Source organism: Mirounga leonina, unplaced genomic scaffold (assembly GCF_011800145.1).
Source record: "Mirounga leonina isolate KUSES-001 unplaced genomic scaffold, KU_Mleo_1.0 Mir_201, whole genome shotgun sequence".
NCBI lineage: Eukaryota > Metazoa > Chordata > Mammalia > Carnivora > Phocidae > Mirounga > Mirounga leonina.
In genome coordinates, this window is record NW_023270504.1 from 24,959,719 (window position 1) to 24,986,254 (window position 26,536).

The 26,536-nt window shown below is 51.7% G+C and overlaps 2 protein-coding genes and 1 non-coding gene across 7 annotated transcripts in view; all 3 read right to left on the reverse strand.

Moving 5' to 3' along the window:
- Positions 1-236: 236 nt before the first annotated feature.
- GAPDH (glyceraldehyde-3-phosphate dehydrogenase) lies at positions 237-4,377 on the reverse strand. The gene is made up of 11 exons (XM_035028393.1): positions 4,311-4,377; positions 4,004-4,044; positions 2,264-2,363; positions 2,072-2,178; positions 1,861-1,951; positions 1,610-1,725; positions 1,430-1,511; positions 1,067-1,218; positions 897-975; positions 616-797; positions 237-512 (listed from the first exon to the last, which is right to left on the reverse strand). The coding sequence occupies exons 2-11, from the start codon at positions 4,024-4,026 to the stop codon at positions 443-445; spliced, it is 1,002 nt and encodes a 333-aa protein (XP_034884284.1). The 5' UTR covers positions 4,027-4,044; positions 4,311-4,377; the 3' UTR covers positions 237-442.
- Positions 4,378-6,964: 2,587 nt separating this feature from the next.
- NCAPD2 (non-SMC condensin I complex subunit D2) overlaps positions 6,965-26,536 on the reverse strand; it is a 28,580-nt gene continuing 9,008 nt past the window's right edge. For 4 of the 5 annotated variants that reach the window (XM_035028397.1, XM_035028395.1, XM_035028394.1 and 1 more), the window contains exons 3-32: positions 24,599-24,674; positions 24,260-24,318; positions 23,599-23,777; positions 23,147-23,289; positions 20,687-20,814; positions 20,491-20,614; positions 20,171-20,318; positions 19,015-19,212; positions 18,558-18,692; positions 18,373-18,460; positions 18,099-18,279; positions 16,800-16,924; positions 15,988-16,224; positions 15,532-15,706; positions 15,181-15,265; positions 13,119-13,252; positions 12,617-12,749; positions 12,441-12,525; positions 12,197-12,364; positions 11,728-11,897; positions 10,825-10,936; positions 10,629-10,752; positions 10,392-10,547; positions 9,547-9,724; positions 9,362-9,456; positions 8,855-8,935; positions 8,560-8,743; positions 7,796-7,922; positions 7,537-7,698; positions 6,965-7,301 (exon numbers count right to left, since the gene is read on the reverse strand). In XM_035028397.1, the coding sequence (XP_034884288.1) occupies positions 7,216-7,301; positions 7,537-7,698; positions 7,796-7,922; positions 8,560-8,743; positions 8,855-8,935; positions 9,362-9,456; positions 9,547-9,724; positions 10,392-10,547; positions 10,629-10,752; positions 10,825-10,936; positions 11,728-11,897; positions 12,197-12,364; positions 12,441-12,525; positions 12,617-12,749; positions 13,119-13,252; positions 15,181-15,265; positions 15,532-15,706; positions 15,988-16,224; positions 16,800-16,924; positions 18,099-18,279; positions 18,373-18,460; positions 18,558-18,692; positions 19,015-19,212; positions 20,171-20,318; positions 20,491-20,614; positions 20,687-20,814; positions 23,147-23,289; positions 23,599-23,777; positions 24,260-24,318; positions 24,599-24,674 (4,076 nt within the window). In that variant the 3' untranslated portion in view covers positions 6,965-7,215. The remainder of the gene's footprint in view (positions 7,302-7,536; positions 7,699-7,795; positions 7,923-8,559; positions 8,744-8,854; positions 8,936-9,361; positions 9,457-9,546; positions 9,725-10,391; positions 10,548-10,628; positions 10,753-10,824; positions 10,937-11,727; positions 11,898-12,196; positions 12,365-12,440; positions 12,526-12,616; positions 12,750-13,118; positions 13,253-15,180; positions 15,266-15,531; positions 15,707-15,987; positions 16,225-16,799; positions 16,925-18,098; positions 18,280-18,372; positions 18,461-18,557; positions 18,693-19,014; positions 19,213-20,170; positions 20,319-20,490; positions 20,615-20,686; positions 20,815-23,146; positions 23,290-23,598; positions 23,778-24,259; positions 24,319-24,598; positions 24,675-26,536) is intronic. The other variant, XM_035028398.1, reaches the window with a different exon arrangement.
- LOC118025872 lies at positions 23,854-24,182 on the reverse strand. Its single transcript, XR_004683432.1, has one exon. It is a non-coding gene; the product is annotated as a small nucleolar RNA U85 (small nucleolar RNA).

Sequence of the window (26,536 nt, forward strand, 5' to 3'; positions counted from 1 at the left end):
CCTGAAGGGATACTAAGCCAAAGTGAAGACCAATCCCAATGGCTCTTAGGAGTGCAGTGCACACACCTTTGTGAGGGATGCTCTCGGTTAGGCCCAAGACATGGGAGTTTATGCCTGGTTGGGCTATGCTGGGCCTTTCTTGGGTACTGTCCACAAGATTGGTTTCACTTTGGCACCCAGCCTAGCTCCCCTCCCCTTTATTCCAGACCTCAGAATAAGCTAAAAATCCCAAAGAGTTGGCTGGGTACAGTATACTTTATTGATGGTACATGACAAGGTAGGGGTTCCCAAGCCCCTCCCCTTCTTCAGGGGGTCTGGGATGGAAACAGAGGAGGTCGGGAAATTCTCAGTGTTTCAGGGGAAGTTGGGGCAGGGACTCCCCAGCAGCTGAGGGCCTCTCTCTTCCTCTTGCTCTTGCTGGGGCTGGTGGTCCAGGGGGCTCTTACTCCTTGGAGGCCATGTGGACCATAAGGTCCACCACCCGGTTGCTGTAGCCAAATTCATTGTCATACCTGGAAGGAGATCAAGCGTGAAGGGCTGTTTTCCTGAACCGGCCACCAGAGGGCGCCGGACGCTCGCCACTTTCTCAGGTGTTGCCCCACCCCGGCCACATACCAGGAAATGAGCTTGACAAAGTGGTCGTTGAGAGCAATGCCAGCCCCGGCATCGAAGGTGGAGGAGTGGGTGTCGCTGTTAAAGTCGCAGGAGACAACCTGGTCCTCAGTGTATCCCAGGATGCCCTTGAGGGGGCCCTCTGACGCCTGCTTCACCACCTTCTTGATGTCGTCGTATTTGGCCTGACAAGGTAAAATCAAGATGGTTATTCAGGTTCCAATCCTGCCGGTCTCCCCCAGACGCCCATCCCTAGTGCACCACCTTCTCCGACCCCCACTTACAGCTTTCTCCAGGCGGCAGGTCAGATCCACGACAGACACGTTGGGGGTGGGGACACGGAAGGCCATGCCAGTGAGCTTCCTACAGATTGGGGGGGAACGGGGTCAGCACCAGTCCTCCTGACCGCCCCCCCCCAAGACCCCCAGAGCAGGAAAGCAGCCAGGAGCCTCACCCATTCAGCTCAGGGATGACCTTGCCCACAGCCTTGGCAGCGCCAGTGGAAGCAGGGATGATGTTCTGGGCAGCCCCTCGGCCGTCGCGCCACAGCTTCCCAGAGGGGCCGTCCACGGTCTTCTGGGTGGCAGTGATGGCGTGGACGGTGGTCTGCGAGCACGGGGGAAGGAGTGAGGGCCTGTGCGGTACTCGTCACCTCACCCACCCTTGGGGAGAATTAAGGGGCAGAGTGACCTGACCTTGGAACCCCCAGTGCCCCGTGGCACCCCCCCAGCCCAGGACCATGTCCTAAGCAGAGAAAAAGATGGTAGTCCTGGGTGAGAAGTCCATGGGCTCTGCGCACTTTCCCCAGCACTCGTACCATGAGTCCCTCCACGATGCCGAAGTTGTCATTGATGACCTTGGCCAGAGGGGCCAAGCAGTTGGTGGTGCAGGAAGCATTGCTGAAAAGAGGGACGCACGTCAAGGGCAAGCAGGTCCATCTTATCACACAGTTATTATCCGGCCACTTCTCCACTCCTCTCCCCTCTGCCAAGCTTACCTGACAATCTTGAGAGAGTTGTCATACTTCTCATGGTTCACACCCATGACGAACATGGGGGCATCGGCAGAGGGAGCAGAGATGATGACCCTCTTGGCCCCGCCCTTCAAGTGAGCCTGCAGCAGAGGAGTCATGACAATCCAGACCCTCCCTTTCCTGGTCTAAGCCCGCAGTCCCCGCAGTCCCCATGCTTCCCGCTGTACCAAATCCCAGGATCAACCCCTCCCATCTTTAGTCTCCCTGGCACTCACCCCAGCTTTCTCCATGGTGGTGAAGACCCCAGTGGACTCCACAACATACTCAGCACCAGCATCACCCCATTTGATGTTGGCGGGATCTCGCCTACAAGGGTAGACAAGACGCCAAGCTCAGGGACATGAGGTACTACGTACCCAAGGTGGTCCTCCCATCCTAGTACCTCCCTCAAAGCAAAGTTCTTCCTGTTCCATCTTCCACACTTACTCCTGGAAGATGGAGATGGACTTTCCATTGATGACAAGCTTCCCGTTCTCAGCCTTGACTGTGCCGTGGAATTTACCATGGGTGGAATCATACTGGAACATGTAGACCTGGGGGGGGGTAGGAGGGGGCAGTGAGGGGCTGCAGTTCAGCCAGGCTCTGCAGAGCTCTGACACCTGCAGTGGCAGCACTCACCATGTAGTTGAGGTCAATGAAGGGATCATTGATGGCGACAATATCCACTTTGCCAGAGTTAAAAGCAGCCCTGGTGACCAGGCGCCCAATACGGCCAAATCTGAGAAAGGCAAGGGGCAAGAAGGAATGAGTGGGGAGGGGGGAATCCTCCTGGGCATGGAAGCAGCCCAACTCCTCCTCTTTCAGGGGTTAGAGGATGGCACTTCCTGGCCACCAGGAAAAGTCCCAGGAGGTCTAATTTTATCCTGCGCAACCCCGCCAGGACAGCCTGCCCAAGAGGTGACTTGGCAACTCCCCAGCATCTCCAAGTCCTACCAGGAGAAACAGCAGTGCAGGGCATGGTCTGGCCCAGCTTCAGGATACACCCTCTGGGCAGCAGAGACTTGCACACTTAGCAACACCAAGCTCAAAAAGCACGAGCAAAGGTCAGAAATTAACTGGATGGGGAAAGCCCATCCCTTCCTCCACAATGGAAAGAGGGAAAAAAGGAGCACTTCCCACCCCCTAATCTCAGGGCTCTAGTGTGTTAAGCTACCTGTCCTCGAAAGCCCTCTTCTAAAAATCAGGAGCAAAAGCAACAGATGTGTGCGCGCGTGTGAGAGGTAAGAGAAGCCCAGGCCCCCAGCTGCAGAAAGGTCAGGCAGCTATATTTAACCCCAGATTAGAGTGGAGTGGGGATCTGATTTCTGGAAGATGGTCTGGCGAGAAGGGCAGGATTCCCAAGGCTCACGGACACCTAATCCTCCCAGTGACCTTTATAGCCTTGGTCGTTAGGATTGGGTCAGCTCTAGGCATCGAAGGAAAAAGAGCGCTTCTTCGAGGAGGGCCAGTGTGATGGAAGGGGCTGCCGCCACAGGAGCCATTTTGTGGTGGAAAATTTCTAACTACCCATGACTCAGCTCCCCCAGCACGGCACTAAGCTGCAGCTACCACACCTCTCCGCAGAAAGGGAAAAAAAAAAAAAGAAAAGGAGGAAAAAGACAGGACTCCCCTAAAGCCAGGTTTCCGATTCACCAGAGGCTCCTGTAGCAAGGGCAGCCCTGAGGGAAATCTGGTTGGCAGCCTGGCGGATGGTGTGTGCTCAGAGTTCTGCAGCCCAGCTCTTTCGAGAGCAAGGCTGCCGGAAGCCTTGCCTCACCTGGCTCACGGGACAGAGGCGACTCCACCCCGCCGAGGGCAGGCCGAGGAGGCTTAGTCATAGGCGAGGAAGGAGGAACGGGGAAGAGCTACGGACCGTTTCCTAACGGTGGTTCCTTCACTTCCTTCCCCGTTGCAACATGGCGGCTGGGTTACCGCAAACGAGCGGTGCCGGCGGGCTGCGCACCCAGCCGAGGCCCGGGAGCCCGGCACCGCGCCGGCGAGGTGGGGGGGGGGGGCTGGGGGGAGGGGCGCCTCCCCGGCACGTGACCCCGCAGGGCGCGAAAGCAAAGAAAGAAGCCCCGGCCGGGGGATTAAGGGGATGGCTCCTAAGCCGGGAAGGCGGCGCTCCCGCGGATCGCAGGCAGGTGGGAGGGGAAGGCTGCGGGCGCCTCGAACCGCAGGGTGGGCGTTGCAGGAGGCGCCACAGCCGGGGATGGGGTGGGGGCCACGAGGCCCTCTGCGGCGGGTCCTCCGTCAGGTCAGAGCGCCGACCTTGAGTTCTCCTTGCGGGGGGGGGGTAGGACCACCGCACTCGCGTCCCCCACCCACGCGCTCGCCCGGGCCGCAGGGTTCGATGCCCCACCCCAGCCCCGAACTCACCCGTTCACTCCGACCTTCACCATCGTGTCTCGGGGACGCGGCTGCGGAGAGAGGAAGGCGAGCATTAGAGCGCGGGGGTGGGCGGCGGCTGCAGTGCGGCCGCTGCCCTCCCCTCCCCCCAGGCCTCCATTCCCACCCCGCGCTCGGGCACGTCCGCCCTCCCACCCCTGCAATGCGGAGGTCCGGCCGGGCACGCCCGACCCGCGGCCACGCAGCCCAACCCGGGTCCGCGAGCACCCCGGGCCCCCTTCGGAGCCGTGCCCGGGCCTCTCGCGGCTCCCCTCCGTCTGGTTTGGCCGGGCTTTACCTGGCACTGCACCAGAGGATGCGGCTACCTGTCGAACGGGGAGGAGCAGAGAGCGCCAGCGGAGGCTGCAGTCTCAATTTATAGCGCCGGGGCGGGGCGGGAGGGGGCGTGGGTGCGCGGGCCCCGCCTCCCGCCGGCTTGCCCAGTCGGGGCCCAAGGGCGCGGAGGCCCTGAGCTACGTGCGCCCGTAAAGCCGCGAGTAGCCGGGCCCAATTTTTTTTTTTGACCCGCCTGCTGCTTCCCGTGTGCACGCACCGAGCGTGTGGGCTAGGGACGGAGTGGGGGAGGGGACTGAGACCAGCCCAGGGGAGGAGGTGATCGCTAACGGCACTCGTGGGCATCCTGTGGCCATGCAGGGACTGTGGACCCCAGGACCGGGCTCCTGGTGACAACGGAAAGCCTCCGGGAGCCAGGGCCATTAAAATTGCTGCACAGATGAAACGGGAGGACTTTGGGAGCTGGTGGGATGGGGAATTGGAGCCGAAGCCGGGACCCCTCGCGGTTGCACGCGTCCACCCCCATCCCCTTTCTTTCAGAGGCCGAGAGGCGGGAAGGCTGAGGAACTTCTCCTCAAGGCTCTTCGGTAGTGGCGGAGGAACTGCAGAGGAAAAGGCCCGGGAGGGGTCCGCCCGCCTCCTGCCGGGCTCTGCCCAGCCCCCACTTCCCCCTCTCCAGGCCCTGGCTCCTGGCCTCCCTGGGCCGGGGGCCTGGGCTGGCACTGGGCAGTGGGGGCCTGGAGAGGAAGGAGGCTCGGGAGGTGGCTGGGGGGTGGGGGGAGGTTTCTGCACTGAAGGTCACGCTGTCCTGCAAGCTCGGGCAGCCCGGAGAGCTGATAATTGGGGCGGACAAACCAGGCCCTGTGTGCACCAGCTGCACCAGCTGCTCTCCCCCAGGCGGGGCTGGGCCGCAGGGGGAGGACGCAAGGCCGGAGGCCTCCCAGAGTCGCTGATGGGAGATCTGAGTGCTGTGCCGCCCAGGCCGGGAGACAGTGCCCCTTTCACCGTCCCCACCCCGGCCAGAGAGCGGGACGTGAGGGCGGAAGTCCCTCCCCATCCTGGGACGTGCCGGCCAGCCCCAGAGCCAGGGACTCCCCTTCCCTGCCTGCGCGCCCCGGGGATGTTGGGGGCAGGGTGAGGAGTCCAGAAGAGGGAAAGAATTAGGAAGTCTTGGGCACGTAGTGGGAACCGGCCCCCAGCCCCACGCGAGGTAGAAGGAGGGATCCATTCTCCTCCAACAGTCCGGAGCCCCAGCTGCGCAGGTTTTGCCAGCTGAGGATGGAAGGGCTCCGTTCAGAACGCTTGAGCCGAGAACGAGGGTTTAGAAGGGGGTGGGGTGGAATGGACATGGCCCATCAGCAGGTGCTGGGGGGCTGGGGATCCAGGGGCCTCTTTGCTGGCCCAGCGTAACCTGAGACCAGCCCCCTTTTCTAGCTGAAGAGCCTGTGCTAAGTTTAGCCCGCCTGGTGATAACCTTCGCTTAAAAGGCAGAGAACGCGCTCTCCCGCATCCCGACTCCCACCCCCCAGTCCCTGCCCTTTCTGGGACTGCCCTCCCTCCTTGGAGCCCCAGAGCCAAATCTAGGTCTGCCTGCCAGCCATGTGCATGGTTGGTTCCCAGGCTTTTCACGAACCCCAAGAGCAGGGCCAGAGGGCACCTAATGGTGATGGGAGGTGGGAAGCGCCACAAGCAATGGGCTGGAGCCTGGGGTAGGGACTCAGCTGCTAACCGTTCCATTCCTGCTCAGGCTCAACCAGGACCATGAACCCTTTCCCTTAGAAGCCCCTCCATGCTCCCACACTACCTAGAATGTGTGGCTGAGCTCCCATCTTCCCTTTTGCCACGTGCATGTCCTTTCTCATTAGTGTCTTCTGCCAAAAAGGGAGCTCAGTGCCCATGGAGCATTACGGATGCAGCCTGCCGTCGTCATGACAGCAAAGACACCAGTGTGTTCATGAGAGCACGCTTGCTGCCTCCTGGTCCAGGTGACTCAGCAGAGCAGACTTGGGGAGCTGAGGGGGTGGGCAGGCTAAAGCAGTGCCTGCGTGAGGTGCTGACTTCCCACAGACCCCGTACAGTCAAGCGATGCCTTGGTAGGCAGACGGTCTCCACAGATGGTGGAGGGGACCTGATCTTCCATCAGTCTGGTGGTCACCTGTCCCAGAGTCGGGCTCGGGGAGCACAAATGGGGGAGGGGAGCACAGAGACTAGACCCTGGTCTAGAGAGGGGTTTCTCCACCTCAGCACCACAGATTGACGCTTTGGGCTGAATCATTCTGTTGTGGAGTCTGTCTTCTGCATGATACCGTATCTAGCAACATCCCTGGTCTCTCCCCACTAGATGCTGATAGACAGCATCCCTCCCATGTAGGTTGTGATCTCTAGGTATTGCCAAATGTCTCCTGGAGGGCAAAACCGCCCCCAGGTGGAGCGCGCTGATCCGGAGACTAAACACTACGTGCTTCGCCACCCACCGAGGAGCAGTCCTGTCACTTGTGCAGTGTGAGGAGGTCGAGAAGGGGAAGATGAGGCACCAAGGGAGAATGGAGCTTATCAGATCTTGAGATAGGCCCCAGGACGTTGGGGCTCCTCTTTCAATCCTCTCCCTTTCTCCTGCATCTGGGCCAATGTGAAAGATGAAACAGACAAGCCTAGGAAAAACGTCTAAAAGTATATAAAAACATTTATTCAGTAGGAAACAAGGAGACTGGCAGACATATATTCCAGTGAAAGCAGCTCAATTCAGTTCAGTTGGGCTAGTTTAAGAGAGACGCTTTACATTATAAAGACCATTGTATATTAAAAAGACACGAAGACAGGCAAACAAGTATTTTACAAGAGCAATGGACTTCTAGGTCACACCACCAGACACCCTGCACAGCAGGGACGGAAACAGGCAACATGACCTCTCAGGGCCTGTGCCTTCGAGGAGGTGCTCGGCGGATGGGTGTGGTCTTCTTGGGTGTCTCATCTTCTGTCATCTCTGCTGAAAGCTCTACTCAGAGGATTGGAGGAATGAGAAAAAGCTGAGTCACAAAGATGGTGAAAAGTAGATCTCAGGCAACAAATGGGATGGCCCCAGACCACGCAGCAGAAACAAAACCCAAACTGTGGGGAAGACACCTCGGGGGAGGGGGCGGAGACAATCTACACAGCAGGACCCCAGCAGAACCGGCCTCACCCCCGAAAATACGCCCCCTCTGGACCAAGGCCGGGAGGGAGCATCATACCTTCCTCGCTGGACTCATCACTCGAGAAGATGATTCTGGGTTTCTTTTTTGAAACTCGCTGTTGAGTGTTTCGATGCCGATGGGCAGTACGGCGGGGCTCGGGGGTGACAAAGTCACCGTCTGATGAGGCTGCAGAAGCCAGATGCTGGTGCCGCTTAGAGACTAGAAGAGGCAGAGACACGAGTCCCCAAAAAAGGAACCTCTGAGAGGAGGGCCGGATCTCTCACCTGTGGCTCACCCGTGGGGCTGCCTCACATACCAGTGGATGGTTTCTTGGCTGATGGGGCTCTCTGGCTACCCCCTTGGCCAACCTCAAGGTCTTCTACTGCATCCAACCCTCTGGTGTGGCAGACCCGAAGCTTCTGTTCAAATTCATCTATTATAGCCTGGAAGGGAAGAAGAGATGAAGAGCAGGCCTGGAAACACAGTTACTTCTATGATGAAAAAGAAACAAGTCCATGAAAAAACATGGTGAAAACTTAAATGTAGATCACCGAGAGAGGGGTACATACTGCATGACTGCAAGTATAGGATGTTCTGGAAAAGGCAAAACCGTGGCGACAGCAAAACAAATCAGTGGTTGCCAGGGGTTGGGGGGACAGAGAGTCAGTGGGGGAGCACAGAGGACTTCTTTGGCAGTGAAACTGCACCATATGATACTAGAATGATGGACACAGGGCATTATATACTTGTCCAAACCCACAAAATGCACACCAAGAGTGACCTATGGACTTTGGGTGATAATGATGTGTCAACACAGGTTCATCGATTGTAGCAAATGTGCCACTTTGGGGGGGGAAGCTGATCGTGGGGAAGGCTGGACATGTGTGGGGGCAGGGGGCAATGGAAGAAGTCTATACCTTCCACTCAATTTTGCTTTTGAACCTAAAACTGCTCTAAAAAATAAAGTTTATTTTAAAAAAGAGGAAAAGAAACAAAGAAACAGGAACTGGAGACAGAAAGAGCTGGTCTCAGGTGGTGCTGGTGACTTGGCTGCAGGGCAGTCTGGGGCAGCAGGCTCACCTTGCCCTCGGGCTTGGCTCCACGCCGCAGCTTGCCCACGACCGACAAAAAAGCACTAAAGACGGACTCATCTGACAGTTTATCCCCAAAGCAGTCAAAGTTGTCCAGCATCTTGCGGAGGCCTCGCTCTGTGAGGGCCAGCTGTGACACACAGTAGGCCAGGTCCCGGTACTGCCGCTCGGTCCTGCAGACGGCAAGGGCCTCGTGAGGAGTCGCGGGGCGGAGAGGCAAAGGCCTGTCCTTCCTCGGCCGGCTCCCACGGCCTCAGGGCCGCCCCAGGGGGACAGCAGCCTACCGAGCAGTGCGGAAGCGCGGGCACAGCTTCTCCACCAGGCTCTCGGTCTGCTTGTCCTTGGTGATGTAGGAGAGGAGCTGCCTGAGGGAGGGGAGATGTGGGCGTGTGAGCTCCCAGGGGCAGCCATCCCTCCCCCAGCACCAGCCCTCTGTCACCCTCCTGGCCATTCCTCCTGCCCTCTTCCTGTGCCCTCAGAAAAAGGTCCACCCCACCCCTGGAGAAACGTTCACCGAGAATGGGAATTTATAACAAAAGCAGCTGCCGGGTGGTGAGGACCACTATGTGCCTACCACCATGTTAGAAACGTGATCGTGCTGAATCCTCAAGAACTAAGGGGCAAGTATCCTAGGCCTCATTTCCTAGAGGAGGAACAGGCACAGAGAGGATAAGTCATCGCTCAAGGCCATATAGCTAAAAAGTAGCAGAGCTAGAATTCAAACACAGGTTTGTCTGATTCCTAAGCATGTGCTACATGAAAAATGTGCTCCCAGGCCCAGGGAACCGTACTTCATGATGGTGTGGAAAGGTTCTTCCTCCACCCCTCCCTCGGGGTCTGACAGGCGGCTGATGATATCTGGAAGGAGGTTATAGATAGCATTGCCCTGGGAGAGAGAGAGAGAGAGTCACGTTAGAGGGACGGTGGTGTGCCTGCCCCTCAGCAGCGAGCCCTCAGCTGCCTGGCTGCCTCTCACCTTGTGGGAAAGCTCATTGAAGAAGTTCTTGGCCAGGGCAGCGATCTGAGGCACGGGGTCGATGAGCAGCACGGCCATCTCGCTCACCTGCCCCTTCACCTTCACCATGTCCTTTAGAATCAGGTGGGTCATCACCAGCCCCGCTGTTCTCCGAACTTGCCGAGCTGGGTCCCGGAGCCTGGGAATGAAATCTTAAGTCACTGGGACCAACGCTGGCAAGGAAAGGCCCTCAGCAGGAATCTATTACCCCTTCTTCTTTTTTTTTTCTTTTAAGTAAACTCTGCCCCCAACGTGGGGCTCGAACTCATGACCCCAAGATCAAGAGTCTTATGCTCTACTGATTGAGCCAGTCAGGTGCCCCTCTCGTACCCCTTCTTAACGTGACATCCTTGAAGCAGTTAGAAAATGGATTGGGGGAAGAGGCCAAGCTTGTAGCCAAGGCTTTGGATAGAGGCGCCAATCCCTTTGGGGCCATATTTAGCCAGGGCCTGTACAGGTCAAGTATCAAGCAGATGTTCAGGGTAATGCTAAAGACCAAACACAGTTTTAGTGATTTTTATACTGGCCGAACTGCAGCCTCCAAGAGCTGGTGAGGCCTGCTAACGTGTCATGAGAGGGTTGCCTGGGTGGCTCAGTTGTAAAGCGTCTGCCTTCGGCTCAGGTCATGATCCTAGGGTCTTGGGATCGAGTCCCGCATCAGGCTCCCTGCTCGGCGGGGAGCCTGCTTCTCCTTCTCCCTCTCCCTCTGCCTGCCGCTCCCTCGGCTTGTGCTCTCTGTCAAATAAATAAAACCTTTAAAAAAAATAAAATAAAAAAAAATAGAAGTGTCATGAGGGCTCTCTTACCGAGCATACAGATGAGGTGTCCAGGGGTCCACCAGGTTGGGGAAGCGGATGGCCAGATCCCCAGTAGCAATCATGAGGTTAGACCGGACAATGGGGAGTGAGGACTTTTCCAGCATGGTGAACAGCAAACGAAGCTGGGAGTCACAGAAAGTGGCACTAGGGGGCCAGGAAAGGACCATCAGGGAGACCGACGATTCCCATCCTCTCAGAGCGGGCGCTCCTGCCCCCAGGACCTACCTGATCATGCAGAACTTGCCCAGGGCAAGTGAAGCTGCCGCAGAGAGCTCCGGGTTGCTGTAGAGGCCAGGGCTGTTGCAGACTTTGAGCAGAAGTGGAACGAAGGCAGCCAGGACCTGTGTGCCTGTCAGCAGAACGGCGCTTGGTTTGGGATGGGCTATGTCGGCCGGGGAGCAGGCCCCTCAGCCAGCCTTACCATCTAACAGCTCCTGCTCGCAGATGCCGCGGATAAGTTCTGCCTCCGTGTCGTCGGCGGCTGCGCCCACCAGCCCCATCTCCTCCTCCATGGCGGTCTCAGAGCTGGCGTTCTGGTGGGGAAGAAACCAGGCGTCACGGCTCATCCGGGACAGTGTTTCTGACTGCAGCCTACCTTTCATTTTGTAGGACTGCATCTGGGGAAAGCCCGGTACTGCACAACTCCTCCTACAACTGCCAAATGTGTCTGTGGAGAGGGAGGGCTCCTGAATTCCAGAGGAAAAGAACTAGGTCTCTGTAGTGTTGTTTTCACGTTGCCAAATCTGAATTGGCAAATTCAAAATTGAACAAATGGCATTTATATTCAAGTTGCCAAAGCATATGCCTCCACCTCGGAACCCATCCTCAGGGAAGCAGGCCGTTTCCTGTATACAGTCAACAGACGGATCACGTGGACAGTGGTTCAAGGTCACAAAGGTCAGACCTTATTCCACTGCTGCAAGGCTCTGTGTCTAACTGGTTTGCAAGACATCACTGCCTCTAGTGGAGAACACAATGTCCCCATCAGGTGGCAGGCCCAGTGACCAAGGCTGATGGGAAGGGGGGGTGGGGGTGTGCTCGTCCTCATAAGCAGCGCCTCTGGGGGCCAGCCTGAGGTCCCTAACTCAGTGCCCTGTGTTTCCCTAAAACCTTCCTTCCTGGGTGATGGTGAACGGACTGCTCCATCTTTGTTCTCACTAATCTTTCCCAGAGTAGTAAAAGTAAGGAGCAGAGCCTCTTCTTCATTTTATTTAATGGTAGGAAAGCAGGGATCCCCAGGAGGAAATGTGAATGACCCCAGGCCATGAAACAAAGCTGGGCAAGGCTTGGGACACAAACCCAAATGCCCAGGCACTTCATTCACCTTCTCCTTTAGGTCCTTAGTCTTCTGCTCCTGTTCTTCCCGAAGAACGCGGCGCCGACAGAGCTCTCCACTCACTGCCTGTTCCAAATGCACCAGCTGCTGCAGGGCCACGTCTCCAGCCAAGGACAGCAGGTTCATCAGCAGGAAAGTGGGGAGCATGGGGGTGTCCTCTGGAGGAGGGGAGAAGGAAAGCAGGGAGAAAAAGACAAAATCAGGTTTCACAGAGCCCTGCACCCTGTTCTGAAGGCTCTTCTTGCTCACGGGCCATATGCAAAGCATGCGAAGAAGAGGTGGGGGTGGGGAGATGGCGGTAGCGACTGGCCCGATCTGAGTGACAAAAGTGACAGAGGGTGGTCTGGGGGCGGGTCATGGGCTGCTGTACGCAGCCGTGTTGGCAGCGGCTTCTGGCCCGACAAGGAAAGCAGTAGAATCTGGCTGCCTGCCCACTGGGGACCCTCTGCCCACTCACTCGGGCCCTCCTGGGTGCTGCTCTTCTCTCCCAGCTTCTCCAGGGCCTGTTTCGCACAGCCCTGCAATATCTGGGCACAGATCACCTCAGGGCCCTCTGCCAGCTGGTAAATGAGGGCCACCGCCACCTCCTTGAATGGGATCCAGAGTGGGTCTGGGTGCACGAAGCCTGCAGAGGGGAAGGGAGAAGTTACCCACTGCAGAGAAAGGACTCGATTCTGCCCAAGGCCTTCATGCTAGCTCACCTTTTGTGATCACCTCCCGCAGTCGCTCAAAGAGCCTGTGTTCCTGAGGCAGCCGGAAGGGGGGGTGACGTTTGCTCAGAGAAGGCTGTCGAGAACAGCAAAGACAAAACGTGGGTATGTGTTGAGAGTGGATAAGAGGACCCCCCACTTTCCTTGGTTTGGAGACCCCCACATACCTTTCTCCTGTCAGAGAGATTGGCAATGGCATGGCACACCTGCTGGGCCAGCCTGTAGTCCTGTGGAAACTTCTCGTCCAGCCCTATGCTCACCAGTGTGTCTAAGTTGCTTCCCACAATTTCTGGTTTTCCTCTAGGGGAAGGAAGCCACAGAGTTAGAGCCAGTCAGGAACAGCACTCTGTAGGGAATAACGCCAAGTGGAGTAGGCAATGGTGCTCAGTGCAAGGCTTTCTGGGAGCCCTGGAGCGCTCCAGGAGAGGCTCTAACACGGCTGGCCTTCAGAATCCCTCTTGCTGGCCTGAATCCCATTATTTCTGCTGGGCTGGGCGGGGGGAGGGTGGTGGGGGCTGGTACTTGCACTATTTTATTTTTACTTTTCATTGAGGTAGGCAACTCATGTACAGCTGCCAGGCCTGACTGCCGGTGCCAAAGGGAAGGGAACTTTCTCAGAGCCCTCCCTTCCCCTCTTATCCCTACTACCTGTCTGGACCTGAGCCTCACCGCGCCATCATCCCCAGAAGCATGACCGAGGAACAGCGCTCCAGAGGAGAGCAGGGGACCTTCTCGGTTGCCCGCTCCCACAGCACCTGGGTCACTGCTGGCTTCAGTTCATCCTTCTGCACAAATTCACAGAGCTGAAGAGAAAAGAAAAAGGGCTCAGGCCAGAAAATAATGATTCGCCCGGTCCTTGGTCCACTTCTCTGAAAAGAACACGGAGAACCTGAAGTGGATAAAAGCAATACTTAGGCCCGGCAAAGGAAGAAGTAGGCTCGAATCGTGAAGTTGGGGTTTGGGGAGGTATTTCCATCTCTGTCACTTTTCCACCCACATGGCCTCAAAACTACATTGGTTAAGACGACATAATGACATAACCTTGTTCAGTTCTGTGTGGAACCGTGGTTCTGACCACATTTGAGAGATTTCTAATAGGTCTTATTACTGTTACCACAACTCAACATGTCTGAGACAGAAGGCTCCATCCTTCCTTGCCTTCTCATTTTGCCCAGAGTACCAACATTCTTAGTCACATATACTTAGAACTTCACTGTCAACTAATTTTTTCTCACATAGTCTTACCTATTCTTCCTTTGTTTTTTAAAAAGATTTCATTTATTTATTTGAGAGAGAGAGAGAAAGTGTGTGTGTGGCAGTGGGACAGGGAGAAGCAGACTCCCTGCTGAGCAGGGAGCCCGATGCGGGGCTCAATCCCAGGACCCCGGGATCATGACCCGAGCCAAATGAAGGCAGATGCCCAACCAACTGAGCCACCCAGGCGCACCCCCCATTCTTCCTTTAAACTCCATCTTCCATTAAGTGCAGTTCCATAGCTTTTCCTCCCCACCCCCCCCGTCCAGCCCTGACACTGCACACTTACAGCAGCCTCCTCTCCACCAACCTGTGTGTTTGTGTTGGACTAGTCTCCCAAACACCTACTTCATCATGCCACACCTCTGCTCATCCTGTAGAAATAGCTCTTCTTTGCCTACGGTAGGGGCTCCGGACCAGGAGCTAGCCCACAAGACTTCAGGCCAGTGGCCGCCAGCAGGCTCTTCTTTCCCCCAGCAAGGAGACAGGCGGCCGGCATCACGCTCCACCTAGTGGAGGCCGGTGGTCAGGACCACCTCCACCTTCGGGCCCCACAGTCCAAAGGCTACACAAGCAAATCCGCCTAAATGAAATGCTGGCGAACAAGGGGAAAGTCCAGGACGTGTGAAACGCCTTCAGGGACCTTTACAATCCAGTTCCAACTGACACTCCCACTGTATTAGCTTTTCCAGGTAACAATTTCCAGCCCGAATACAATCTTCATTCCGCAACTCTCTGTGCTCTTTCTTGGCTTTCCATCTACGTCCTTCTCTCCTTTCTCCGATTCTCTGTATCACACTTATCAAGACCCTGCTTAAGTCCTACCACCTACCTCACACTGTTCTCTTTCCCACTTGGGACTCGTCAGAGTAACACAGACGTTAAGAGTATGTCGTCCAGAGCTCTTATTGCAAGTCTCTCCGGCAAACCAGCTGTAATTAGCCGAGTTCCTCAACCTCTCAGTGCCTCAGACTTCTCACTGTAAAATGTGCACTACCAGTATCAGCAACAGGGCTGTGTGAGAATCACACAGGTTCGGCCGAGCCAACTGCTGAGAATAGCGCCTGGCATATTAGAAGTATTGCTGTGTTACCATTGTTGCTACAAACGTTACCTGTGCCACTTTTCCTGGCACTAATTGCCCGCGTGCTACACCGTCCCGGGTTTTATGTTTGGCTATACCCACCACACTGTTGATTCCTTTTAAGTTGGGAACTTGAAAACAATCTTACACTTTGCGGTGCTGAGTAAGTTGTGAACACACCATAACCACTCACCAATACTTGTTGAGTGAATAAAGAAAGTAGAAGTAAGGGGGCACCTGGCTGGCTCTGCTGGAGGAATGTGTGATACTTGATCTTGGGGTTGTGAGTTTGAGCCCCATGCTAGGTGTAGAGATTACTTGAATAAATAAATAAGTTTAAAAAAAGAAAGGAAGGAAGGAAGGAAGAAAGAAAGTAGAAGAAAGGAGACTTACGATTTCCTCAAGACACTGGATGGTCCCAACTGAGGCATCTACTAGTAGCAAAGAGAGATTCTGAATCAAAGCCTGGGCCTTGGCTCTGTGGGAAGAGCAGAGAGCAGAGGTCATTAAAAACTGGTAAGTTCGAACCCGGCACACAGGTTATTAGTTAGGGCTATCTGACCACAGCGTCGGATAACTATGTAGGATGGGCTTGACTGGAAGTCCAGCCCCACCCTGAGCCCCATTACAGATCTACAGGCCTCTGGATTCGGAACTCCTCTAGAAGGATGCCCCCGGCCCCGCCAGACATCCCATGAGAAGCTGACCTCAGAAAAGTTGGCAAAGCAAAAGTACCACATATACCTGGCGGAGTCCCCTTTGGGGTTGAGGTAAAGTTGGCGGTAGGCATTAAGCACAGCTTCCCGGACGCCAGGATCCTTAGACCAGATGAGAGGCAGCATGCGGCGCACCCCGACCAGGGCCTGAGGTACCCCAAATTGGAACACCATCACAAAGAATTCAATCACCTCCTGTACGACTGAGAGGACAGACACAAATGTCACCCATCTGCTTGGCAAAATTCCCCAGTACTAGAAGTGGCAGCTCTCCTCATTCTCCCCGAGAATGTCAACTCCCAGATGGCCCTATCGTGAAATACTGTGTGTGTTAAAATGCGCATGCTCCATGGGGCTATACATAGCCAACAGAAATAAAGAATACCTGCCTTTTGAAGGAGCAGATAGTCATCAATAACATATGGACGAGACTGGTGTTTCCAACCCCAAGACCCAGGCCTTACAGAGAGGGACGCTGGCATACCTGTCGTTGTATTTTCATACATCATCTTGCTGATGATGCTAACGGCCTCTGTAATCTTCAAAGAGAACCTATAGGCATCCTGCAGATACTGCACCAGCATCTCCTGCTTCACCAGTTCATCGTTCTCCCGAGGTTTCCCAGGCTCGGACACACTGGGCTTGTCTTTACAGTCCGTCTGTTCTGGGCCCATGTTCCCTGCCGGCCCCTGGGTATTCTCCTGTGCGGAAGCTGCTGGGCCTAGGAGTTAGAGAATTACAGGACGGTTACTGCTCGAGGGCATATGGGGTAATCGAACAGCTATAACATCCCTGGATATTTGTTTCCACAGTGGGAAGGTATACATTTATTTTATTTTTTTTAAGATTTTATTTATTTGACAGCGAGAGAGGGAACACAAGCAGGGGGAGTGGGAAAGGGAGAAGCAGGCTTCCCGCTGAGCAGGGAGCCCGATGTAGGGCTCGACCCCAGGACCCTGGGATCATGACCTGAGCTGAAGGCAGACGCCCAACAACTGAGCCACCCAGGCGCCCCGAAGGTATACATTTAGAACCTACGCTAAAACATCTTGGTTCATTTCTCAATAAAGATTTCTAAAGTCCTCTACGGTTTTGGAAACATCCTTTCACAGCGTATGACTATCAATCTCAGGCCCTTGGGCTACTTCCATTCTGGAGCAGAGCCACTACAAACTCTCCTCTGATTTCTTCAGCTCTGGGTTCTGTTAGCCAGGTCAGCATCTGGCATAAAGTCCATGGCCCATATATACTAGCTGAAATGTTTTGTTTGCTAACTGAAAAAGGAAAAGGAATTACCTTTGAAGACAGTCTCCAGGAGATTCAGGAACCTGGTCTCCTCTGACTGCTCTGAGTCCATGTGACTGAAAGGCTCAGACTCCTGGAAGTGGCCTATGGCTTCTCGAGCGACAAGGATGGCCTGCCTGGAAGAACATCCATTTGTTACCAACTCGGGACCCACAAGAGCATCACTGCAGCCTTCTGTCACGGAGCCTACCTCATGGTTCCATCGAGAAGCTAGACCTACTGCCCCAAAGAAAAGGAACACTTCTCATGCTTACAAAGCTGAGAAGCACCTACTAAGGGTAGAGTAGAGCTCAAAACACTTTTCCCATTTCTCAAGTGACAAGGCTTTACTATATAGTCTTCAAGAAACTCAAATAAGGCTTTTCAAATTTTAAAGGTCACCAACCTACTTATACCAAACATCTGCTTAAAAACTTTGCTAAGTCAAAGTTTGGAAAAAATAAGTGTTCAATAACTGGTTAATTTATGGTACATCCATACAATGGGATTCCGTGTAGCCATAAAAAATAATGAGGCAGCTATTTATGCATAAATATTAAAAACACAACGATACATGATTCAGTGAAAAAAAGCAAGGTGGTAGACCAGCAGGTAGAAAATTCTATCACCTGCGTAAGAAGGCGAAGAAAAGAACATACGTTTGACTACATGTCTGTGTCATCTCTAGAAGAATGTGCAATAAACTCAGAATGTTGCTTCCCTGTGGAAAGGAGAACTAAGTGGCTGGGAAATAGGGTTGGAAGGGACTTTACAATACATGTCCTTTTTGTAATTTTAAATTTTGTACCATGTGAATGTACTAATTTCTTTTTTAATGATTTTATTTTTAAGTAATCTCTACACCCAATGTGGAGCTCGAACTCATGACCCTGAGATCAAGAGTCGCACGCTCCACCCACTGAGCCACCCAGGTGCCCCTCATCAATTTCTTATTTTACAAATAATGAAACTGAGGCCCAAGAAGTTTAAGCAACTTACTTGAAACTACAGAACTAGAATTATACTTATAGGCTCTTTTCTTTGAATGGACAGCTTTTGCATATTTAATTATAATATTATTTACAGTTAGTTGTTTGTGAAGTTTCTTTAAACATTTCTAAAAGTAGAAATGCATGCTTAATTGTGGACTATGCCGTTGGCATAAATCTGGTGTTCAGGCCATTACTACAATGAAAACACCTACCATCACCTGGTGGCAGCATACCCTAAGTACAGTTCATCTTAAAGAAACACTGTTCCTCAAAAGTTAATTCTAAACATAAAAAGGTCATTAGAGAATCTTTCACATACTTGTAACTAGCCTTGGCAAGCAACTGATGGATGCGTGTTTTCACATCTTCAATGGTCTCTGTATTAGCAATTGCCTCAGGAATCTCTTCTTCTTCCTGGGGAAGCTTTAGCAGCTGTTGCAGAGTACACTTCAACTCTGGCAGCATGGCTTCCCACTCCTCCTCTGGGTCCAGCGCTGCAGCTGAATGAGAAAGTCTTAGACTCTTTCCTTGGACTTTCTGACGGCAGGGAGCAGGAGGTCTCGGGTGAGGAATCCTACGCAGGAACTACTTACAAGGAGCTGCAGCTCGTCTCTGGGCCCTCATCTCTTGTAATTTCTGGGTTTCCTTCTGCAGTGGTCCAGCGAGGTCAGTGTCACTAAGCTGCCAAGGTCAAATGAGTTGCAGGGTCACTAGTTACAGAATTTGATCCCTGTTTCCATCTAATTCCTTCTCTTTTGGGTAGATCGAGCTTACTTACCTTGCAGGAAAAGGGATTATTGGCAAGGAAGCTGGCCAGCAGCTGAATGGCATTTTTACATACTAGCACCGACTTGTCTGCCAGACGTCCCACTGCTAGGGCCACCACTGCTTGGAAACGCGTCAAGGGGAGAGCCTGTGTGGGGGAGGGAGAGAAGGAGGGGCTCACATCCCACATCATCCATTCTGCTCAAGATGATCTTGAAGTACACGCTACATGAGCTACCCACTCATTCTAAAGAAACTTTTCTATGAGATATAAAACAGTTTCTCTTTGTAGTGGTTAAGATACAGTGTAATCCTTAAATGGAGCCAGGCATTCTTGTCCTTGGTAGAGGAAGACCTTTATTACTGCCAGTAACAATCTGAATCCTAGACTCTTCTGTGGAACACTGGATTCCTTTTTTGTTTGGCCTGTACACAGAGTACTGTATGTCTATGCCATGCAGGTTGTTCACCTTCTGCTGGACGATTCGGGTAAAGAGCTGCAAAACACGGCTCCGCACAAAGGAGTTGACGTCATGGCCATGGGCTTGCAAGGTGTCCAAGAACTGGTCTCTGGTGTCTCGGGCTGCTCCTCCCAGTTGATCACCATTCAGCACCTGCAGGACCATCTCTGCCATAGCTGCCAGCACAGCATTGCGCATCATGTAATTCTAAGGGCGAGAACCAGAGCTGGTCTGAGGGCTCCGCACTCCAATCCTAACTCGCCTTCCCCGAACTCTTGAGCCTGTTGAGGCACAAGTGACAAGGCCTTAAGTTAAGGGTAAGCTTGCTTCACTAAGACTTTTTCTGGTCAGCTGCTTACGTATTCACCCCTGAGGCCACTGGAAGGGGCCTTGTCTGCTCAGAGGAGAACACAGGGACAAAATAAACAACAGCCCCAAACAATTTTTCCCCATAAGGCTCATCACATCTATACACATTTGAAAAGCATTCATTTCTACCTTTCATCGGAGGCCTCAAAGCCTTTGATCCTTACTAATAAAACACCCTCTTCCCCCCACTCCCCATTTCACATTTTACTGACAAAAAATGAGACACGGAGAAGCACAAGTAAGCCCTAGGGTGCCAAGCAAGTCCACTGCAGAATCTGGTGAATAAGGACTGGGGTTTTGCCAGGCCAGGAGCCAGAGAATGGGGTCTTGCACAAGAAGTTAAAGTAGATTAGATGACTGAGTAGACTGTCTTTGTCCTTGACATTCACCCAGAAGTGCCCTGCATCAATCTGGAAGGCAGCCAGGCAGAAAGAATTGAGAGGTGGCATTGTTTGGAGTGCTGGCGAGCCAGGTGGTAGGAAGAACGGAAGGGGCTTCATCCTGAGGAATGGAAGGGACTCAGAATCACAGCTGACTGACTCGCACTAGACTTAAGGTGAGGAATTGCCAGCCCCCCATCAGACCTGGATAAAACCAACTGATACTGAAATGGGGATTAATAAATGGCTCTTCAGTCAATGAAATTTATCTGCTTCTCTGTAGGAAGAAACTGCCACCGAGTTATGCTTAGATAACCTGACTTCATGGGAAAGCCATCTTCTTGTTATAAGAAACAGCCTTTAGCAATGGACTTAAAGTCCCCAGAAGAACCTGAGATCCGCAGGGGACCACGTACCTCTCCATCCAGATGATCCAGCAAAATGCACATGCTGGACATCAGGATGGCTGGGATGCGTTCTGCTAGTTCTGTCAGGAAGGCTGCAAAGCCTTTTGCACCTGCAGGGTCCCGACTCAGCTCCTGGGGACACTTCTGCCCAATCTCTCTATACAGGGAAGAAAACACAGCCACAGCAAGATAATTCAGTTCCTAGTAAGGAAAGGTAAGACTGCTATCTCATATCTGAAGAAATCTACTGTGCACAGAGAATGTACTTCCAGTCTTTCTGTATCTTCCCCCTGAGGGAGAGGAGAATCAGAAACTTAGAGAAGAGTCACCTTACAATCTCCCCCACTATGCTCTTCATTCCATAATCAGTTGCCCACAGGCTCACAGCTGCCACCAGTACGGGGGCCAGGTGTTCAAAGTGCTGCAGCATCTGGATGATCTTCACAGTGGCACCTGTGGATGTGCTAACGGTGAGAAATTATAGGCAAAACGGAAAACGTGGGGCAAAGCAGAGGGCTAACTTACTGAGCATATGGTTATAACGTGTCAAGGCGACACCAAGCAGGCGCGTGACGGCCTCCCGGGTGGGGCGGTTCTTCTGGTGACTAATGGTGGGGTTCTCCAGGAGGCGGTAGCAGCAGCCAGTAACCAAACTGAGAAGGAAGAGAGGGAGATGATGAAGTCAGCTGTGTGGATGCCATTCTATCGGGGCCCTGCCTCATTCATTCTCCCTCTCCTGCCCCCAAGGTCAGGGGCTTCTAGCTTTCGTCATTCTATTTTTTCAAAAGATTTTATTTAGTTATTTGAAAATAAGAGTGAGACAGCGAGCATGAGTGGAGGGAAGGGTCAGAGGGAGAGGGAGAAGCAGACTTGTCTCTGAGCAGGGAGCCCGACGCGGGGCCAGTTCCCAGGACCCCGAGATCATGACCCCAGCTGAAGGCAGACGCTTAACTGACTGAGCCACCCAGACGTCCCTTTCTTCATTCTACTGATCACCTTCTACACCAATTTGCTTTGCTTTGGGGCGCCTGGGTGGCTCAGTCGTTAAGCGTCTGCCTTTGGCTCAGGTCATGATCCCAGGGTCCTGGGATCGAGCCCCGCATCAGGCTCCCTGCTCGGCGGGAGGCCTGCTTCTCCCTCTTCCGTTCCTTCTGCTTGTGTTCCTTCTCTCACTGTGTCTCTCTGTCAAATAAATAAATAAATCTTTAAAAAAAAAAAAATTTGCTTTGCTTTGCTGACTCTAGATAGGTGCTCTGTCTTTCAAAATTACCAACTTTCAACCAGTTATGATGCCTACACAGAACCCAAATATATGATAAAAGGTAGGAGAAAGTCACCAGACTTCTCGTGGTTAATTCAGTCCTCATCTGGATCAACCTTTTAGCTGCACTGGATGCAGCTGATCACGCCATTCTCCTGGAAACACACATCTGACCAGATGCCAGACTCCCTTCCCCAGGGTACAATAGGGATTTCTGCGTTCCTCTAGCTACACTTACTGATTTAGTAATCTCATTCCAGTCTTGGGGCCATAAATACCATTTATATAAATACACTGTATTCCCAAATGGGTACCCTAGCTCAGACCTCTCTCCTGCGCTCCAAATTTGTATATTCAACATCAGAGTTGGACAACATTGCTTGGATGTCTGATAAGTATCTCAAACTTTGTATCTAAAGCAGAACTTCTAATTGTCCCCCCAAAACATGCCCCACAGTCTTCCCCATATTTCAATTGCTGCCAACTCTGTTCTTCTGAAAGCTCAGGCCCAAACCCTGGATGAGTCATCCTTGACTCTCCCTCAAACCTCACACACATCTGTCAGCTCATCCTGTAAGCTTTACCTTTGGGAAACAGGTACAGAATCCATGCATTTCTCCCCATCTCCACTGCCCTTCTTGGCTCTAAACTCCCACCATCTCTTGACCAAGTCACTGCAACAGCCCCCTAACTGGTGTCCCGCTTTCTTCCTTTCCCTTCTTAGTAATGTAACAGTAACCAGAGCACGATGCTTCTGTTAAAGCCCAAGTCAGACCACCTCACCTGCTTGGAATCCTTGAGCGGTGCCATGTCACGCTGAGAAAATGCCAAAGTCACCATGACGGCCAAGGAGCTGCACAGTCGGCTCCACACCGCCTGTCCCTCTCATCTGCCCCACTGCCCTGTCTCTGGCCTCGCTGCTATCACCTGTCTGTGCCAGATACATGCCCTCCTCGGGGTCTTTGTACCCGCTGTTCCGTTGTGCCATTCCTTGCCCTTGCTATGCCTCCAGATCCTCTCATGGCTCACATGGCCTCCTCTGGATCTTTGCTCAAATGTCACCACCTCAAAGAGGTGGTGCTAGAACAGCTGGTTTAAGATCACAACTCTGTTCCATCAAACTCCTCATCCCCTCCTCTCTTGTTCTCCACAGTAATAATCTATAAAACACACCATATATTTTACTTATTTTTTTTTTTAAAGATTTTATTTATTTGACAGAGAGAGACAGACCAAGAGAGGGAACACAAGCAGGGGGAGTGGGAGAGAGAGAAGCAGGCTTCCTGCTGAACAGGGAGCCAAATGCGGGGCTCGATCCCTGGACCCTGGGATCAGGACCTGAGCTGAAGGCAGTTGCTTAACAATTGAGCCACCCAGGGGCCCCTATTTTACTTATTTTAAAAATCATCTTCTGCTCTATAATATAAATTCTAAGAGGGCAGAAACTTCTGTTTCCAGTGCCTGTCATAATACCAGCCATGTACCCAGCCATGCTCAGCAAATACTATGTCATAAATGAATAAATGGGCATTAAAGATAAGAAATTCATGGCAGTTTCTCACATTTGTCATCTACTTCCAAACAACTCAGTGTTAATAAGTAGACTTCTACGTATTATATAGAAGTGAGGCATGAAATGAAGTATTCAGAAAGAAGACATATCTAGCAACAGAGTCCTTGTACCTCACAGCTCACTATTACCCGTAGCCATCTTAACCACCCACCTGACAAATTCCTCTTCAATTATTGAGTGGTTCCACAGGTGACGAATGTCCAACTGGAGCAGCTGTGTTAGAAGCTGAAGAATTGGCTGCCTCTCTTCTTCCCAGTCAAAGCCATGGGCTCTCTTGGGTCGGGCTTTCTTTCCCTAAAAAATGACCATATGGACATGTAAGGAAAAATAAGAAAACAAATCGGGTCAAGATCTGCTAGTCTGAGTGCCCAAACTACCCAGTATTGAGACAAGGTAGAAACTAACACAGAAGACATAAACAAATTCCAAAATATAGAAGAGTTTCTTGTCAGGGAAAGATATGCTGTGATACTTTTGAGTATTTTCCCATAAACCCTAAATAAGGACAGAAAGGACTCCCAGAATTGTTGGAGTCCCTTCTTTCCCATCCATCCCCCTCTCTCTCCAGGCCCCATATTAAGTGAGCCAGAAACTCCAAATTACCTTCCCAAGGTCCAGGTCCATGAGGCTTGTCTGGCTGCTCATGGTCTCAAAGGATTCCAAGAGGCGGATCAGAGCATAACAGTTCATTTTGAGAGCATTTAGGTGGGCGCTCCTATCTGACACACTCAAAGCTGCATCATCCAGGATAGTGGGAAGTTCCTGGGAATGACGGGACACCACTGCGAGGAGCAGAATCTGGAGTCGGCTTCATTCACTTTCCTCATACACCCCGACTTCAAAACACCCGGCAATTGCAGCCATCAGATTACCAAAGATCTGTGTTTCATCTCTCAGTGGTCACAACACAAGCCAAGTCCTTTGGGACCCCCGACCTCGATACCCTGAACATGCCCTGTCCCCACTCTCTCACTCCAGCTACCCCGGTTTCTCTCTGGAGACTGGAAGAACCACCTCTGTTAAAAAGAGGTAGTTCAAAAGTAGGAAATATTTCTTGTTGGTCTGCCCTTACAGCGAACACACACAACTCTGTATTGCCCACCAAGATTACAGACCTTAATAGGTCAAAGGTCCCTGGGCTTAGCCAAACCAACTGAATCACCACAGCCTTGATATCATCACGTGGCTGATAAAATGTAGGAAATAGTAAGCAAACAAACAGCGACAAACACCTTCCATCCCCTACCCCCTGACCCATAAACACCTTTTATCAGGAATTCCAGAGTATCTTCCTTGAGGCCAGGATCTATACTTCGAAAGTGACTATGAGGGAAAGAAAGTGTGGGGGGGTGAGACAGGAAACTGCAGAGCCCATTCTAGATCAGATCAAACCTGAAGAATCTAATACTTAAAAATATCTGTGAAATTGCTCAACTGAATAAATGTGGTGTTAAGTTGGGGTCAATGCTCATTAGTAGAGATATCAGTACCCAGAGCCTTTATCAGTGAACCTACAATTTGGAATTTCAGGACTAACATGCAAAGTTAGGGTCGATAGCGAACAGTTCTTAGAGTACCAGCCAGCTAGGTGCTTTATACTTACTGTAGAATGCTGTAGATAGTATCAAAGTGCTCCAGCATAGCCAGGGGCCCCTGAGCTCGGAAGGCAGCCTGAAATGCTATGAAGATGAAAGAAACTAATTAATAAAGGGGAGAGGGCTTTTTGGTAAATTCTATTCATGGCAGAAAATCGAGTTAATTACTTTTATTGGTTGAATCACAGAAAGAGACTGTTCATTTCGATGTAACCTATTATTTTTTTTTTATAAGATTGTATTTATTTATTTGACAGAGAGAGACACAGCGAGAGGGAACACAAGCAGGGAGAGTGGGAGAGGGAGAAGCAGGCCTCCTGCGGAGCAGGGAGCCTGATGTGGGGCTCGATCCCAGGACCCTGGGATCATGACCTGAGCTGAAGGCAGACGCTTAACGACTGAGCCACCCAGGCGCCCCTTTTTATTTTTTTTTAAAGATTTTATTTATTCATTTGAGATACAGAGAGAGAGAGGGAGGGAGAGCATGAGCAGGGAGAGAGGCAGAGGGAGAGGGAGAAGCAGGCTCTCCGCCGAGCCAGGAGCCCGATGTGGGGCTCAATCCCAGGACCCTGGGATCATGACCTGAGCCGAAGGCAGACGCTTAACCATCTGAGCCACCCAGGTGCCCCATTGATGTAATCTATTATAATAATAGCTTACATTTGTCCTGTTTTATAATGAAAGTCTTACTCATCTCTGAGTTTGATAAAGCAGATGGCATTATGCCTATTTTACGGGAAAAGCAATTAAGTCTCAGAGTAGTTGTGTAACTAGTTCAGTGTAGTTAGTAGTGAACACAAACTCAGGATCTATTTTTTTTTTTATTTTGAAATTACAAAAGTGGCAAAAAACATACAAAGTTTCTTTTAATTTTTTAATTTTATTATTATTTTTTAAATAAAGATTTTTATTTATTTATTTTTGAGAGAGAGAGAAAGAGCACAAGCAGAGGGAGCAACAGAGGGAGAGGGAGAAGCAGACTCCCCGCTGAGCGGGGAGCCCGATGCGGGGCTCAATCCCAGGACCCTGGAATCATGACCTGAGCGGAAGGCAGACACTTAACCGACTGAGCCACCCAGGCACCCTCGTACAAAGTTCTTATACTTTTCACTCTAATAATGTAAACATCTTACACAACCACAGCACAAGAATCTATTCTAAACTAAGAAATTAACATTAACCCAATGCTATTAATCAATCTACAGACCTTATTTGAATTCTGTTAGTTGTTTTACTTAAGTCCTTTTCATGGTCCAAGATCCGATCCAGGATCCCACAATGCATTTAGTTGTCATGTCTCCTTAGTCTCCTCCCATCTTTGCCTTTCAGTCTTGACGCTTTCAAAGTGTGCTATTCAGTTATTCTGTAGAATGTCCCTTGGTCTGGGTTTGTTTGCTTTCTCTCATGATTAGATTGAGGTTATGCATTTTTGGCAAGATGAACGCAGAAGGGAGGCTGGGTCTTTTCAATGCATCATATCAAGAAGTACATGATATCAATGCCTTATTACTATGTTAACTTTGACCACTTGGTAGTCAAAGGTAGGTATCTCCCCTGTAAAGTTACTATTTTCCCCTTTGCAGTAATTAAGTATCTTGTGGGGAGATATTTGAACCTATGCAAATATCCTGTCTCTCATCACATTTTGCCCACTATTTTAGGCATCTGTCCATGATTCTTGCCTGCCACAATTATCACTGAGATATTTACTATACAGTGGTTTCTCTTTTTTCTTTTTTTAAAAAGATTTTATTTTTAAGTAATCTCTACACCCAATGTGGGGCTTGAACTCACAGCCCCAAGATCAAGAGTCGTATGCTCTTCCAACTGAGCCAGCCCGGTGCCCATATAGGGTGATTTTTCCATCTCCATCATTCCTTCTACACTTACTAATGGGAATGCCACTTGAAGGATGAGCTGTCCCTTTCCCCTCAGTTATTTTTTTT

What these genes read in the sequence shown, in the direction of transcription:
- GAPDH (XM_035028393.1), bottom strand. Translation starts at nt 4,026, where the DNA reads ATGGTGAAGGTCGGAGTGAACGG. An exon ending in TCCATCTCCATCTTCCAGGA is followed by an intron (nt 1,952 to 2,071) that starts GTAAGTGTGGAA and finishes CTACCCTTGTAG; the next exon opens with GCGAGATCCCGCCAACATCA. An exon ending in TTTGTCAAGCTCATTTCCTG is followed by an intron (nt 513 to 615) that starts GTATGTGGCCGG and finishes ATCTCCTTCCAG; the next exon opens with GTATGACAATGAATTTGGCT.